Source organism: Monomorium pharaonis, chromosome 6, assembly GCF_013373865.1.
Source record: "Monomorium pharaonis isolate MP-MQ-018 chromosome 6, ASM1337386v2, whole genome shotgun sequence".
Lineage (NCBI taxonomy): Eukaryota > Metazoa > Arthropoda > Insecta > Hymenoptera > Formicidae > Monomorium > Monomorium pharaonis.
Genome location: NC_050472.1, coordinates 18,645,660 through 18,663,301, shown reverse-complemented (window position 1 = coordinate 18,663,301; position 17,642 = coordinate 18,645,660). Strand labels below are relative to the sequence as shown.

The 17,642-nt window shown below is 28.4% G+C and overlaps 2 protein-coding genes across 5 annotated transcripts in view; both read right to left on the bottom strand.

The window, feature by feature from the left end:
- Positions 1–308: 308 nt before the first annotated feature.
- Positions 309–1,915, bottom strand: LOC105841042 (protein G12). The gene is made up of 2 exons (XM_012688153.2): positions 1,845–1,915; positions 309–1,594 (listed from the first exon to the last, which is right to left on the bottom strand). Exon 2 carries the CDS (start codon positions 1,592–1,594, stop codon positions 887–889), a length of 708 nt encoding a protein of 235 aa, XP_012543607.1. The 5' UTR covers positions 1,845–1,915; the 3' UTR covers positions 309–886.
- Positions 1,916–15,701: 13,786 nt separating this feature from the next.
- The window catches only part of LOC105831572 (membralin), a 361,211-nt gene continuing 359,270 nt past the window's right edge, over positions 15,702–17,642 (bottom strand). For all 4 annotated transcript variants that reach the window (XM_036288173.1, XM_036288174.1, XM_036288172.1 and 1 more), the window contains one exon: positions 15,702–16,508. In XM_036288173.1, coding sequence (XP_036144066.1) covers positions 16,327–16,508 — 182 coding nt within the window. In that variant the 3' untranslated portion in view covers positions 15,702–16,326. The remainder of the gene's footprint in view (positions 16,509–17,642) is intronic.

The following is a 17,642-nucleotide window of genomic DNA, read 5'->3' as shown; positions in this document are numbered from 1 at the left end:
TAGTCTGGTCCGCCGGAATAACCACTTTTTTGTGTACCTGTGTAATTAACAACTTATTAACTATTGCAAAAATTGCAAAACGGTAAAGAACTTTTCTGTTCAGTTTAATGCGCTTTACCTGCTTCTAAACGTTAACGGACGGTTTACACTACAGCCTATATAATAATATCGGAATTTTGGCTCAATATATATATATATATGATCTTATTTTTGGTAATCATATTTGTCCAGATCTGTTTCCCTATATAAATTATATGTAGCTGAGTAGGAATACATACAGATAAAATCATACCATTTTCTTATTTAAATATTATTATATATTATTATATATTATTATATATCATCGTATAATACAACAAATATTATTAGCTTTTTATCGCATTCTTTATAGATTTCTTCGAATCTAGTTATACATGGCCAATTATATGATCATATATAATTTCATAAGTCTATTTTTTCTCGGGTGTCCATTTAACAGTTGTGTATCACATCAATGAATAGTGAATTAGAAACAATTATAAGCAAAAAACAAAAATAATAATTTACGATTATATAATAAAAACAATGTCTACAAATGATATGTACAATTCTGTTAAATAAAATAAGTGTCTATTTTCCGACAGCAGTGTATGTATATACAAACGAATATATTATGTGTTTTCGATACATTATCATATGTTACAAACATGCACAAAAGTGTGACAGAGAATAGCTAAAAGTACAAGAAATTCTCGAATACAATAATACGATATACTCATCGGTCGGACACGTCATTTAAAATAACTGAAATAATATAAATGCCGGAATAACATTACATAATTCTGTCCAGCCAGTTTAAAGCGTCGATTCATCTCTTAAAATACACCGCGAACTTAACTTGGAATTTTTAGTCCAGCAATTCTTTCAATGTACGCTCTTGGTAAACAGAAACACCGTTCGGTACAGTGATATCAAGGACTATGTACATGACATCTGCTACAATTTGTGTATTCACTCCGCTGCTTTTAAGTCCATTTACAATGATTAGGAAAGATTTACTTTGATAGGCTTTGTTTACGACTTGCTGGAAGTTATCAGATTTAAGTTGGTTAATAAAGTCAACGAAATTTAAGGAAGTTCTCATTTTCTGCACGTAAGTGCGAATGAATTTGCCGAAAGAGATCACTTTCGTAATATCTTCAAAAAGTCCTGCAAGCCCACCGGTCCTTTGTGTGATCACAGAATATGAATAAAAAGAAGGTGGTACGAGATCAGGGATACCGAGAGCTCTATTAATTTTATTTATTATGTAATAAATATCGAGCCCTTCCTTTTGCACATAATTCATAAGCTTGATCACTTCTGGAATAGCTTCCAAATCTACTGTCACATTTTTTAATACAGTCGAAGTTTGAAGATAATCAATAACAGCTTTTACTTCCAGATCATTTGACGCGTAATCCGAAACAATTTTGCTAATTTCTTCAGTGGGGATTAAGTCTAAAAAATCCTGGACATCCTCGTGAAGAGGACCGCTGCCAAAATCCGGGAACTGATGAGCTTGCCCCAGATAAATGATAGTTAAGACGGTAAACAGCGTTGATATACACTTCATCTATAGGTACAATATATTCATGAAAGAAATTAGTATTAAGCAAATCACAATTTTATAATTTTTACGTATAAATATGATATAATAAAGAACATTATTTTTAAATATAGCTTGATCGTTTTAATTATAACTGATTTATTTACTGATTATATTGTATTAATGCAAAGTAAATGACAAATATAAATAATAATTACTTAATCAAAATGTCTTTTATTTCTTTTTTTTTTTAGATTTTAGATTTTCTTTTACTTACTATATCACCTGAGAGTCAACACAGTGACATTCCATCTATCTCTGCAGTAAACAGTTTTTACCGCAGATTTATATATCTTAAAACAGTTATCTTATTCTTTGTTTAGAAAAATTCATTTTAATAAAGGATTAGATAAGATAACCTTGATATCGGAAAAATGTTGGTTACTTGATAAATTAGTGGACATAACAAATATAATGAAATATCATATTGTTTACTTTGCTACATGTAATTTTATTTTAAAAAACATATTAAATTTATTTATTGAAAATGTGTTAAGATAGTTCTATCAGTGTAGATATTTTTAACAGATTAGTAAATAAAACAATTCTAACAATTAGTAGATCTAATCACAATCTTGACAGCCCATGTAACAGTTGTTCACATATAACTTTTTTTTTAATACCAAATTACGAGAAATTACAAGCAAAAAAAAACATAAAAATGACAATTCATAAATACACAACAAAAATAATGTCTACAAATAATATGTATAATTTCCCGAGAAAAAATTGATATAATACTGTCATATATAAATATAAATAATCAAATGTAAAAAGGTCTAACAACATATGCAATTTTATGTGATTATACATAATAATATCGGAATTTAGGCCTAATGTAATCTTATTTTTTTGTAATTATATTTGTCTAGATCTTTTTCCATACATCATATGCTGAATATAATTACATAAAGATAAAATCATTTCATCATTTAAAATTATATATTATTATATATTATTATATATGATTCTATAATTCACCATATTATCAGATTTTTATCCATCTTTCGGATTAAGTTATATATGACCAATTATATGACCATATATAATTACATAAGTTTATTTTTTATCAGTTTTAGATACATTTTATATCATGTGTTATAAGGTTTGACAAAATATTTATTGTCAAAAACCCTAAAGATAATATACATTTAACTGGTACTGTATCTTTTTCTTCCAAAAATTGCATCAGAAAATATTTAACTGATACTTTTAACTGCAATCAGCGATATTCAATAAGCCACTGCTGACGAAAATAATATTCATTATGCAAAATAAAGGTTTCAATGGAAGAATGATGTATAATATTGTAGTCGTTTAAATACAATTATTCCCGATTACATCGGTTGAAAAATTTGCACGCGTGTATATAAAGTGAATAAATGCTTTCCGTCAGTACATAGTGAAGTATGAGAAAAACTTGCACGCTAATTTGATTTAGTCCGTGATCTAATTAACAATAAATTATAACTAATGAGGAATATCACGGATGTATTAAAAATTCCATCATGTTCCGAGAACTGACGTTGTTTCGGTGGACAATGAGCACTTTATAATTGGGACATAGCGTAACATTGAACCTCATATAATTTTGCCGAGACTGAGAGAAAACTCAGCGAATAGGAGTTATGCTTGTCAGAGAAGTATTGGATATGTTATCTCCATTAAAACATTTACGAGGATTCGGCGTGAAATTCGTATTCTAAAAAATATAATTATTATTTGCGTGTATAAAACTCAATCTCTCTTATGTTCAATGTTCACAATGTGCCTTTTGTAAAATGACCAACATGCCGAGCCGTAAAGGAGTATACATCATAAAAAGATGGTAAATAAAAACTGCAGCCTATTATAATTTGAATAACAGCAATTGTTTGTAAAAATCAAAACTTAACGGTCACAACTATAAGCAAACTTATAAATAACACTTAAAAAAATAAATACTTTATATTTATTTTATAATATATATCATATTTCATTTTAGAATAGATTGAACAACGCATTGACAAATGTAATCGTTAAGTTTTCAATTTAAAATATTAATTATTAACAAGGTTATTGCACAAAATATAAATAGGAACGTAATACCATCTTCTTCTCTTTAAGCAAGATTATTATTCAATAAGTAAAGAATTATATTCTTGTTTTTTCACTCTTAAAAAGATGTTACCGATTGTTGGTAGTTTCCCGCGATGTTGATTGGTTCCCTTGCTACGCTTACTTCGTGTTACGAGAGTAATTATTATTACGATTGAATTTTGATAACTGCTAAATTATGACAATGTGTACAACTTAAATTAATAACATGATAAATGAACAATATATGTCTTATCAATGAGCCAAAAGTAATAAAAAATAAATGTCTTTTTGCTATTTCTTTGAGAGATATTATCATTATATAAGAAAACTGGTAAGTGACTTATCCTATCTTTAATAAAAAAGATGGTCAACTTCGTGAGATTGTGATCACGAAATTAACAAATAATTTGTACAGATCATTACCTTATACAATTATCGTTGCAATTTATTTTTAAAAAGTAAGAAATAAAAAGTTAAATAGCGCGAAATAAATAGTTAAATAGCAAAAAACGTGCGTCTGTGGTGTCTAGTGTACATAAAACAATAATTTTCAAATATATTAATTTTAATTTGATACTAATATTTAATACTGTTTTTTTTTCAATGTAGCGTTTTACATTAACATGTCATGACAAATCGACAACAATATGACGATAACATTTGCATCAAATAAAATTGCAAAACAATTCAAATAATATAACTTTACAAAAAAATGTTTTCCTTTATTTTGCTAAATAAATTATTTTATTTTCTTTTATTTTACGCGTTTAATTTATTTTCTTAACACTATATGGATATTACAGATGCACATCCTTTGTTATAGGAATATCACAATAGAATACAAAACTTAACAAATTGATTTCTTCATATACCTGAGAATAGCAAAAATATTACGTTTTATTGAATACAGAAGAATAAAACATACAATACGTCTTAATGATTTACGTATTTGTCAATTTATTGTCGTAAATATTCGGAATAATTGAGTATTACTAGCATTCAATCATATTCCAAGCAAACTATAAAAGGCATCAATACAACGCTTGCTAAAAATAAATCATATGTGAAATTATATTATTCAAGCGATTTGATTAAATTAAGAATGGATTTAAATGGATTTAATTCGATTAAACCGAATCAAGATGCACAAAATAACCTCTAGAAATCAAGGACGGACACCTTGGTTTGAACATAAAGGCAATGTAGAATATTTGAAATTATATACTATAATATTATAAATTATAATTTAATCATGCAATTACGATTTTTATTTCTATATAAATCACTTGTTAATTTACATAGTAAAAATAATGAGAAGATTTCTTACAAGTGCAAAAATTAAACTTTGAAAAAACAAAACAAAAGTTCTTATTTTGAAACCGTTCATTATGTAAGTATAATAATTTTTTCTCCCAATATAAGAATGAATATAAAAAACAAAATATTTTAAGCTTTGATTAATTTGAGAATTCGTATCATAAATAATTTAAAAACCTCTAGACTTTTTGGCTTCTTGCAGAAAAATAGGTTTTCGTTGATAATTTTATCGACTATTTAAATAAACAATCTTTGAATTTGTTCGGCTGTTGCAAAAATATATTTACTATGTATTTACATTTATTTTTTCCGTTTTCTATTTAATTTTTGTCGGATTGTTCAGCTGCTATAATAAAACTTAATAGAGCGCATAATCCAGATTAAAAAAAATAGATTTTCTTGATTTTTATAAAAATTAATATTAAAATCAGTTTATTTGTTTATAAGGAATAATTATGTCATATTACTAACAAGCAAATTTGTAATCGTTTAATGACATACAGAAGAATACTGATCCTCATTGCATGAATCTAGCATACATATGTGAAGACTTGGAGTGCCATTAGCTAATTAATGACGTCTCCTCCGGCGATACAGCTTAAAGTCCGGAAAACGCGTATCTAATGTTCCTCGAAACTACGTAGCCGACATTTCGAACGCCAATGGAAAAAGGCATAAAACAAAAATCCCTTTTTACTAAATAAAATAAAATTACAAGCTCATAGGTATAAAAAAACATAATTGAATATCCAATCATGTTTATCCCAGCTCAAGCTATTTAAGAATATATCGTACTTATTTTCAAATTAATAAAAAAATTGCAGATACTGTTCTAGGTTATATTTAATAGTACTGTTAAAATTTATCGGCAATTTTTTACACGGATCAAAAAACATTTTAAGAAGCAGGAACGTATTCTAATGGAAATGTATTAATCCTTTCAGTCACAGTAGTACATATATGTACCACCTAGTGTTTCTTGATTTTTTAATTATATTTCAGAGAATTCATCAATTCTTATGATTCTTCTTTGTTTACATTATAAGAACACTTAAGTATAAGATCTTTAAAGTTATATTGTCAATATTGTATTTTTTTTGTTACAATCAAATTATGACAAAAAATCGCTTTTTTTCAATTAAATTTATTACTTAAAAAAAACCCCTCTAATCATAGTGTTTTTTTTACATAAGTTCATGTTTTCGAGGTCACTGAATATGAATCCGCCCTCAGATTTGCTGAATTTTAATTATTTTTTTGTTGTAAATAAATTATAATCTACAAGCAATTTTACGATTTTTGAATTTTTTTATATTCTAAAAATAGCCCATATAGGCAAAAAGATGTTTTTTTAGATTTCTAAAAGACATCTTGCGATTTTTTGCGATATCTCGCATTTTTTACGAAAAAATATCTTTTTGCGGAAATCTAAAAGATGTTTTACACAACAGTTTGAGATATCTTTTAGACATCTGGCAATGTCTAAAAGACATCTTGAAGAAATCTAAGATATCTTGAAGAAATCTAAAGAATATCTTAAAGATATCTAAAAGATTTCATTTAGAAATCCAAAAAATCTATATGAGATACCTCAAAGATGTCTTTTATACCTCTTGAAGACCCTTTCTAGAATTCTTTTTAAACATTTATAAAGGTTTATACATTTATGCGGAGGCCCAGAGAGCTTTCTCCGAGAAGAGGTGCGAAGAGTGCCTTGTAATCATGGATGTATCCACGTTATTTTTCAGAGAAGACTTTGTCAATTTTGTTAACAGATACAACTGCAATTTTTGTGTCAATGTATTGCTTTTTTAAATTAATGAGAAAAAAATAATATTTTACATAATGTGAATAACTTTACTCGTAACTAAAAATAAAATCCTATTTTATAATTAAAAATGAAAAATAAATAATAAATTTCGGGAGGGTGAACTCTTCCCCCTTAGGTACATTCATACTTGTAATAAAACTATAGATTTTGTACAATATTTACATTTTCGGATCGCTTTGCGACGGCCATATTGGATCTACCATTTTTAATTTTAAATTTTTGGCTTCAAAATCGAAAAAAGCATTACACAAAATCCCTTTACATCTTTCATGAATATCGGTCAAATTATACTTTCTATTATCAAAGAGTAACAAACTGAACTTCGCTCATTATAGCCATGTTCCCAATACTTCAGCATAAAATAAATGTTACTTTTCTTTTATAGTTCCAAAAATTTTAACAACAATTCTCTAATACGTTTTCGTTTTATATTAGCAGACCAAAAATGGCTTTTTTTAACATCCTCTTTTACTAAAACAAAAATTGTTATTGGTAAATTTTAAAGAGAAAAATAGATTTATTTTTATTTGATAAAACTTGCAATATCTCATAAAGTCTCAATAACTTGCTGGCATCTCGTATTTTATGCGCCGTGAGTTTTTCCGTCATTGTTTTTCTCGGACCGGAATAACACGTTTCCAAGAATCAAGTTTTAATTGCGTCAAGAAGGAGATTTAATTTCAAGTACGCCGTGGAACTTAAAGTGGTTTTGTATTAAGATACCTTGTTTTAGCACGTAGCGGAGAGTAAAGCTAAAACGGCTTAACTCTCAGGCAGGGCCAAACGAACAAATGAGCGGACGAGGCATTTCCCGCGAAAGACAAGCCACGACCGATGCCGACGCCGCGCCGCGACATCACGTCCTTAGCGGTCCTGCGAGCGACAGTCTATTGTTTCGCGGATAAGCCGTTTTTATTAAAACGGATGATTATTCGACGTTGAGCATCGTTGGTGGACCAGGAGGAAAACCGATCGATGCCTCAACTATCGTCGTGCGTCGTTACCATCATCTTTTTTGTGTTTTACGTTATCCGAAGAAGCAACACACATACAACGCACGCATGCAGAGAGAGAGAGAGAGAGAGAGAGAGAGAGAGAGAGAGAGAGAGAGAGAGAATCTTTATGCAATTGCATTACAATATTGCGTACTTATTAAAAATATTTTGATAATTTAACTCAATTTACATTGCGCAGGAAAATTTGTATTGATTTAATAAAGAAAATAAGTTTTTTGTTATTTTCTACATTAAAACTCAACTTATTATTTTTAAAAAATATCAGTGATGAATTAATCGAATAGTATTTGTAAATTTCCGTCAATTAACTAAAAATTTCAATTTCTTTCGTACTGTATTCAATTCCCAAGTAATACATAATTGTTACGAGAAAGTCTAATGATATCAATTTGACTGACAATGAGTCTTAACATCACATTTTAATCAAGTTAACGCTATCTTGACTTTATCATAATAACTTCGACTACTTAGATTTTCAATATTATATATATAATTATTAATAAAAAATATCATAATAAAATTGCTCTTAAAATTATGAAAGTACGAACAGTATAGCGGTTTTCTTGTATTCGTGCATTACGTCGACATCTTACATCAAGAAATCAGAAATATTAGTATCAGCTTGTTTTCTTCTTCGAATCAGCATAGAAAAGGAACGTTTTCTAGAAGAAACTGTTCTTATACGGCTATTATCGATACCCCGATAGGAAGATTTGGCATTGCACAATAATGGCATTAAAGATTGTGCTAAGATGATTCGCCATAACACAACAGTTTTGTCAGAATATAATTCTTAAATAATATTTGTTAAAGATTAGACAAATATTAAAACATAAATATTTTGCAATTATTTCAGCATTTAAAATTATTACATTATAATCTTCAATATTTTCACAATATAATGCAGCAATAATGCAGTAATAATAATGTGCAATATTTACAGCATTTAATGTTCAATATTTAATTCAAAATTAATATCAAAAGGTATCACAATGAATTTAACACAAATATCGCTTATTCACTAGATATTTAATAAAGATTAAGAAAGAGACACTTTGTCTGACAGATTAGTTGCGTCCGTTGAAGAGTTAAGTATCTCATTGATAGTAATAGCGGTCAGAAATTCTTGAATCATTTTTATAATGCACAAATATTGAAACATGCAATATTACATGTTTCAATATTTGTGCATCATAATTTAAGAATAATTGGGAAATAATTTGAGTCTTTTGTGCACAATTATATTTCTAAATGTTTTAAACATGTTACGACGGAAATATTTTTCTCAATTATTCTACAATTTATTACTAAATTTTAATTTTGCAAATGTGCTGTTAAGATGATTCGCCATATCGCTATTGTTACGCTAGCATATCATTTAAAAATTTAATTGCGCAAACATTTATTAATGTTTTTTAAAAGGTTAATGTCTCTACATCTATTTTCTCAACTATGCCCTCATAATGACGAATTATAAATCTTTTACAATATTTTGTCATACAATTTTATAAATCTTTTCCTATCGGGCTATGATTTCAACAGCGAAATATCCTATCTAGCAGCAAGCAAGATGGCCGAGAAAAGTAGTAGTTCCAAAGAAACAAAATAGTAACAGAGAATAAGACGGAGGAAGAAGAAAAAAATAAGACGTGAACAGAGAGGGAAAAGAGAAACATGAAACGATCCGTGTAGGTTTGTCCATGTAGGGACAGAAGGCAGCCCTGCGGGCAGCCAATCAAATAAAGTAGTCCGAGGTTGCTTTGCCGGATGCAAATTTAGCCCCTGTGGGCTTTCTGTTTCCATCCTCTTCCTCTTTCTCCTCCTCCTCCTCCTGCTCCTGCTCCACTTCTTCCTCCTCCTCCTCTTCCTCCCTCTCCTCTTCTCTTCTCACTGTCACTCTACAACTACGAGCTGAGTCTCCACACGAATTTCCGGAACACACGGAAGTGGCCTTGTAGCCGTTCACCGATACACAAGCTAGTATATCCTTCCGCTTCTCCCTCGCCAGTTCACCTTTTCGCTGGATTATTCATTCTAACCCTTTCCAATCGCTGAAGAATTGCTATCGCATGAAATATATATGTATACATACAAACAGTATATGCGGTTTTTACAACAGTCAAATTTTTTAATACTTAAGAAAAATGTACATAAGATTTTGCTTTATGCCTTAACTGCTTTGTGTTTACGCACGTTAAAAAAATATGTATATGTATAAGTTTAAATTTCAATGCTTAATATAATATGTTTAAAATGCTATTAAATTTAAGGATCAAATTATTAATAAAATATTATTTTTAGCTTTAGTTTACAATTGCGTTTTAAATTTGACCACTACATCAAAGTTTATAGAACTGAAAAACATATTATATTAATAAATAATATGAAAATATTATAACAAGATCTGCTTTAATCAAAAAATAACAGTACTTATGTTTTGTATTATTTATGTATGGTTTATTTGATAGTAATATTTGATATTGTTTTTTCTATTTCAAAATTTGCTGTCATCATCTCTTTCCAAGTAAAAAATAATTTTAAAAATTATATTAAATAAAGACAATAAGCGAATATAAATCAATATGATTAGACATCTAACAAAGAATAAATCTTTGGTTATAGCTTGATCTTCTGATATTTACTTGTATTATTTTAAATATCTTTCAAAGTTCACTAAACAATGCATTGAATAGATTTTTTGTCTTTAAAATAGTTACAAAATAAACGAGATTAAAATTATTATAATATTAAATTGTTAATTAATTTAATTATCCGTTGTTTTCTTTTAAACACTATAAATAAAAATTAAACTTATAAGTTAAAACTAATATATTTTATTTAACAATTATTATATTCTTGTTTATGTATCAAATTGTAATTACTAAATAAGTAAAAAAATGTGTAAAGAAAATATTCTTTAACTTGTTTTAAGAAGAAAACATATTATAAACATATGCCTTAAAGCGCTTTATTTTCAAAATATAAAATGTTGAAGTTAAGAACAAAAATTTTCAAAAATTTGAAAAAACACTTAGAGATATTTAATTCAAATTTAATATGTATGCTTGTTGTATTAAATTAACTTTCTAATAGCAATAAAACATATTCATAACCAACATTAGGAACGTGTATGAATAATCATATTATTTTGAAAACAAAGCAGTGTTTAAAATATAAATAGGATTTTTTACCTAAATAAAATATATCAAGATATCCTTTTAAATTTTTGTACTTACCTAAGAATCATTCTGTTTAATTTAATCTTTAGAATTTGACCATCTTAAATTTTAACAACAAATATATTGTTATTTCAATTATAATAATCAATTATTATATTCAATTATTATAATAATCATCTAAAAAGTAATATGATAATAGCATTTTGGTAATATTATAATAATATTAAATAATTTTAATTCTTTATTTAAAGAGACTTTATTATTCTTACGATATTTTTTCTTCTCTACTCATAAAAATTATAGCATAATAAGAATATATTAATTTTTTAAATTAATGTATAATCTCATTTTAATACATATTTAATGTTTCATAAATAAAGATATTCTCAAAACAAAAATGTTCTTCTTTTATAAACGCGTATATACGTTGCATGCATAGTATATCAATAATTTCATAAAAGATTAAGAAGACAAAAAATCGTAATAATTCCCAAAGAAAATTCCATACGCGCGCGCGCAAAATTATACATCTTTGAAATACTAAGCCTGAATGTCACGATATCAATGCGCATCGATGTATCCCGTACATACGTGTACCTACGATGTACATACGACGGAAGAACGGCGATGAAGGAGGAGGAGGAGGAGGAGGAGGAGGAAGAAGAGGAGGAGAGATTCAAGCGACGAATCGGATCGCGATGCGACTCACTCCTAATTATGTCTTAATGAAAATAAATCGCTACATTTGTAGGAGTGTCGTGTCTCTTTGGGCATTCCCACGAATCACCGTATCTCCATCCCTCGCCCACGCAGTTCGTCTTCCTCTTTCTCCCTCTCCCCTCTCTCTCACTATCTCTCTCTCCCCCCCCCCCCTGTTCTATCGTGTTATCTTCGTACTCCACGCCACCTGTTTGATTCCCTCAAAGGGATACCAGTGTGTATTTGTCTATTTCGGTTTGTTCCGTCCTTCCCCACCAAGTCCTTTCCCATCCGCGCGACTTGAGCAGAATCCAACGCAGCTCTCCACGTCGGCCGCGCAGTCTCCGTCTTACGTTTCCAAGTTGAACAATCAATTTCAATTTCGCAAGAATCGCTTTTAAATCTCGAATCTGCTCCGTTGCTGTTCGAAGCGACGGGATAGCATAAGGATGGGATGAGTCAAATGTCGAATCGCAAATAAATCAGAATAAAACTTTAGAATAAGATCTCTTTATTTATAATCTAATAATAACAGCAGTAATAGTAGCACAATAGTAGAATAATAGCATAACAATGTTATCTGATAATATACAACCAAAAAAATCTATACGACATGTAATAAATAATTAAAAAAAATATATATATATATATATATTACAGACGCACTCGTTTACAAATGTGACTTGGGTGACAATAAAACGGCAATAGGTGGTTTTACAATCGACAGTATTCTTAAGTAATTTTCTTTCTCTAGGTTTCATCGCATTTCTGTGTAACTGAGCGCATTTGTACAATTCTGCGCAATTCTTTTTTTCCCTTTTTTTGTTATTATTCGTTAAAATACCGCTCGATATAACACTTGTAGTATATGATACATACCAAGTTCGACAAATTACACCAACAATTCGCATTTATTATTATCGTCAGTCTCCAACGGGTGTGCTGATTCATTTCTGTTTTTGGAGGAGAAGGGGGAGAGGAGCATAAATTATTTCGATCAGAGAATCAAACTCAAATGAAAGAATTTGTATCAATGTTAGTAATATTGTATCCAAATATATGAAGTTTACATTTTCTGAAGGCAAACTTCCAGATGGCGTTTTTACTAACGCTAATACACATTTTTAACACAGGAATTTGTTTCTTAAAGCCTATTCAGTAACTCTTCGGTATCGTTACATTATATTATCGTTACGCAGCTTTTTTGTTATATATGATATGTGTGCAACAATAGTATAATGATATTGATACTGTCGTTAAGAAGTACAGAATATGCCTTTTTGATACGTTTCTTGTTTTAATATTTCATACGTGTCAAAGCTTATACAATAAAAAAAAAACCATATCATTTCGTTCGCCAATAATACATAGTATATATCACTAAACGTGAAAATTTCCGAAACGCGCAAATTATACAGTGTAAACTTACATATATAATGATTATCATTAATTTTAAGTAATAATGCATCAAGGTGGAAAACGTAGTATCATTCAGACAGAAGTGGTTTTTTTTCGCAATTTATACATATTCGAAATTTCTTATTTCCTTTATTGTTTTAAGGTTAAAATTAAAAAAAGATAGAATACGGGTATTACGTCACGTGACTTTAGCATATCTGAAATACAGAATTGCAAAAACTACCTATTTTGTCATTTTAGCGGATGGTAACTGCAACTTAAGAGGGCATATACATTCGATCTAAAAGCGTAACTTTGCGCAATTTTTATGGAAAAAAGATAGATAAATTATATTTATTGCATTATATAGAGATTTTTTTTTTCCTCTATTTAACATATAAATTTTATTTAAAAATTATATAAAATAGTTGTTGTTCAAATGATATTTAAAAAATGTAGAACCATGAAATCTTAAAAACAGCTCGATCAATCGATTTGCAGTTTTACATATTTCTTTTAAATATTAAAAACTGATATTTGACAAAGGATTTTTGTTATGACGCATAGTTTTTAGTAGTAATCAAAAATAAGCAAAATTTATAATAAACTGTTAATTTTCATCAGTTGCCATTTTGTTCAAACACAATGTTTCGAAAAACGGCTACATCAAACATCAAATATATGTTTCAACTTTTTGAGGCTTGTTCCATTTCGTTTTTTAATGAGTTTTATGAGAACATCAGTGGTCACCGGAAATGCCATTTTTATAATAAAACCATAATTTAGGAAAATTTAAAGAGATTTTAAAAAATTTAATGCCATTTTCTCTACTTTTCAATAAGTTTACATACTTATTAATAAAATTTAAATATTTTAAAAAAGTATGATCTTTACAATAACATAAACACTTTTCTGTCTTTTTCGTTTTTTTACGAAAAAAATTATAAAATCAGGCCTTATTTTAATATGTTAAAATGTATATACCTTCTTAGACTAAACCTTAAAGATTAAACCTTAAAAATTAATTGGTTATAAATAATAAATTACAAATTTTCGGGTAATATATTCAAAAGAGTTCCTAGATTCCAAACACATTATAAAATAAACTATGCATAAAAGGAAAAAGGAATATGTGAAAGATACACTGTTGATGCATTCATCAATCTATTCGCTTAGTAACTCACTATGGTCATTTATATACAGTGTCGTCCGAATGACTTGCTACTGAGCGCAAGATTAAGTATGTATCAATTTATATCAATAAAATTCTAACGCAGCAAACATTTTTTTATATCATTACACGAGTATTCAATAATTTTAAAAGGTTTATTAGTCGATTGCGCGTCTATTTCTTTATCTCTCTATTAAGCCAAAGTCTAATTGAGCACAATCGAAACATCGAAAAATATTATTAAGAAAGAAAAAGAGAAAACGCTGCAATCGATCGGATAATCACATACCATTTTGTTTATTTTAATTATGTTGTGATTTAAATGTTATTAATACATATTTTTATTAATTATCATAATATAAATCGAGTCACTTTAAACGACACAATTTTTGTTCAATATAAAAATTCCTACTGAGCGATATCTCCATCTCTGTTTCAATAGATCGTAATGTATGTATAGAATAAACGAAAAAGGAACAAAAAAATATTCAGTGATATCGCAATTGTTACACTCAGAAACTGCGATCTTGGCGATCTCGCCGACAGGTGCTTCCCTAACTTTTCAAGAGACAAAGAGTGCAGAGACAAGTACGAACAACACAATTCAACGTTTAAATATATTGTTTTAAAAATTTGTAAAAAATTAGTTCATGAAAATTTTAGCGCATTCCAATTAATCTCAATATAAATCTTGACGTTAAATATAATTTTATCGAGTGATCTTGTAACCCTTTAGAGTTTTAAGATTAGATAAAAGTAATAACAGACACTTTTATTTTAATCGTCAGTTGAATCACTTTCACGGACAAATTTCGTAATCGTCGAGTAAATGACAAAATAAATGTATAAAATAATTAAAGACGCATTACACTTATTTTTACAAACATCAACATTTATACTTTAAATAAATTATATATGTACATATGAAGGTTGTATCCGTAACACATTGTATTTTTATTAAATATTTTTTATAGCTTTATAATTTATTTACTCTATATTCTTTTTTAATATTGCAATATTAAAATTTCGAAAATGACAAAATTAATTTTTTTAAACTAATCTTTATAGTGCAACGAAACTTTGCATAAATCATCTTAAATACTTAAAATATTTGCATTAAAAAATTTAAAAATTGTTCTTAATATATTTCTATTTGAGTATACTTTCATTTAAAATCATTTTTTAGCCAAGTAGAAATTTTTTGTATTATTTTTAAATGCAATATAAAACAATGTATGTCTATTTTTTCATTATTTTTAAAATAAGTGTAACACATCCTTAAATAAAAACATACATTAAAAAATTGCCTAGAATTATTAACTCTTCATAAAATAAGAGAAATATTATATTTCCAAAATAAACAAATCACACAAATTAACAAGAATTTTAAAATTATTCACAAATATGTATTTTGGTTAGAAGATAATATTGATTGTAATACATTTCGCACTTGTGTAACGTATCTTCGAACAAATAATGATCTTTTGTAATAAAATAATCTTACAAAACATTATATTAAAAAATTACACATATTACATTACAAAGAAGAATTATTAAGTAATTGACATACAAAACGTAGACGCGATAAATTAAAAACATTGCACCTTATTCTGAAAGTACATTCATAACGTTTAACTTTACTATTACACGTCTAACGGATCTAAACATTGAAACATATAATTACACGAAACTCAATCTCCAGTAATTCCCCGTATTACTAACACTGATAATTTATTCTCATAATTACATCGTTATATAAATCTTTGCCTCTTCGTTCATTAGTTTTGCTCTTGAAGTATAATACCTATGACATTTTTAAAGATTCCCAAGTTTATTCTTATCAAAATCGAAGAAATATCTTGCTTATTCTTTTATATGTAGAGAAAGACTATATTACTTTATAGTTTAAGTTCCATGACAAAATATCCTTCCCGCGTAAAGAAAGCCGACGGAAGCAGTCGTGTGAAAATGATACACCCTGTCTGTCACGCGACTGACATGGTCAAGGTCTAATGTTCCTTCTTGTCATCAACAGACACTTCTTTGCGCACCACCTCGGCAGACTCGATGACCTCGAAGCCTTCGGAGGATGAGGTATCGGCGAGTGAACTCGTAGCTCTGGACGCTGAGGGCACTGCATCTGTCCTCGCAATGGAACTTGATGTGGCGAACGCTATTGTATTCTCCGACGCTGCGGTTTAACGCAAGATTTGTTCTTTATTATGTACCCAAAGCATTTATTCAAATTTTATAAAGAATATTCTGAGAATATTTCCCGGATATTTTGAATAATTTTATTCAAAGTAATTATCCAAGTAAAATTAGAGAATCTTTTAATGCAGCTTAAAGTATTTTTATTTTATCATATACGTTTTTTAAAATTCCTTAATAATATAATCACAAAGTACTTGAGTTTTGAATATAAAAATCTAAAAAATACTACAAAAAATATAATCTGAACTAAATGAAATATAATGATTTGTTTGTAAGCTTGATAGAATTAGAAAATTTGAAAAGTAATAAAACAATGTTAATTTTAAATAATGAGTATATCATTATGAGTTATATACGTATATATAAAGTTTAAATGAAATTCATGCATAAATTGAATGATTTATATTATGGAGTTGTGCAGAGAAAAGTCACTAATACCGACATAGACATTTTAAAGTCCCTTATTACGCTTTCTTATTTCTCAGAAATATTACATTCAATTAATAACAATAAAAAATTGATCTGTCTAAATGGTTAAAGAAATGAAATATCAAAGTTACTAATTGAACGGATTGATATTCCCGTTATCATGCCAAGACTGAGTTCACGGATATTAATGCAGACTTACTCATACAAAACGCCTTTGAGGATGCTTTAGAAAGTGATACAGAGTCACTCATTCGTTATCTAATTAGTACTCAATTGGAAGTATTAGAAGCTAACTAGACGAAATTTCAGTCGGAACATCTCGGTCAGTCGTTGGATGCGTTCGTTGGATGCTCGTCATCGCAAAAACCGGGCTCAACAACTAATGGAACAGCTATTTGGACTCAACTTTCGTTGATCCTGGCCAAATCTATTCTGGTTGTATGACAGCTAGATAATTTGAATAATGACGAATCAAAGAATGTATATATAAAATGAAAGAGAGTTTTAACGCATTAATTAAGTTCGAAAAAGCGCAATGCCTCTTGCAACTGGGAAGAGGCTAAAGAGAAAATATAAATACAGCCAGGGTAACTCCATCTCGGTCCTTTCTCAATTCAAGGATCGATTACGCAGGACCAGTTGCAAAAAGAAGAGGAAGAGCCGCTAAAATATACAAGAGCTA

Excerpts from the sequence above, each read along its gene's own strand:
- LOC105841042 (XM_012688153.2), bottom strand. The coding sequence starts at position 1,594 with ATGAAGTGTATATCAACGCTGTTTACCGTCTTAACTATCATTTATCTG.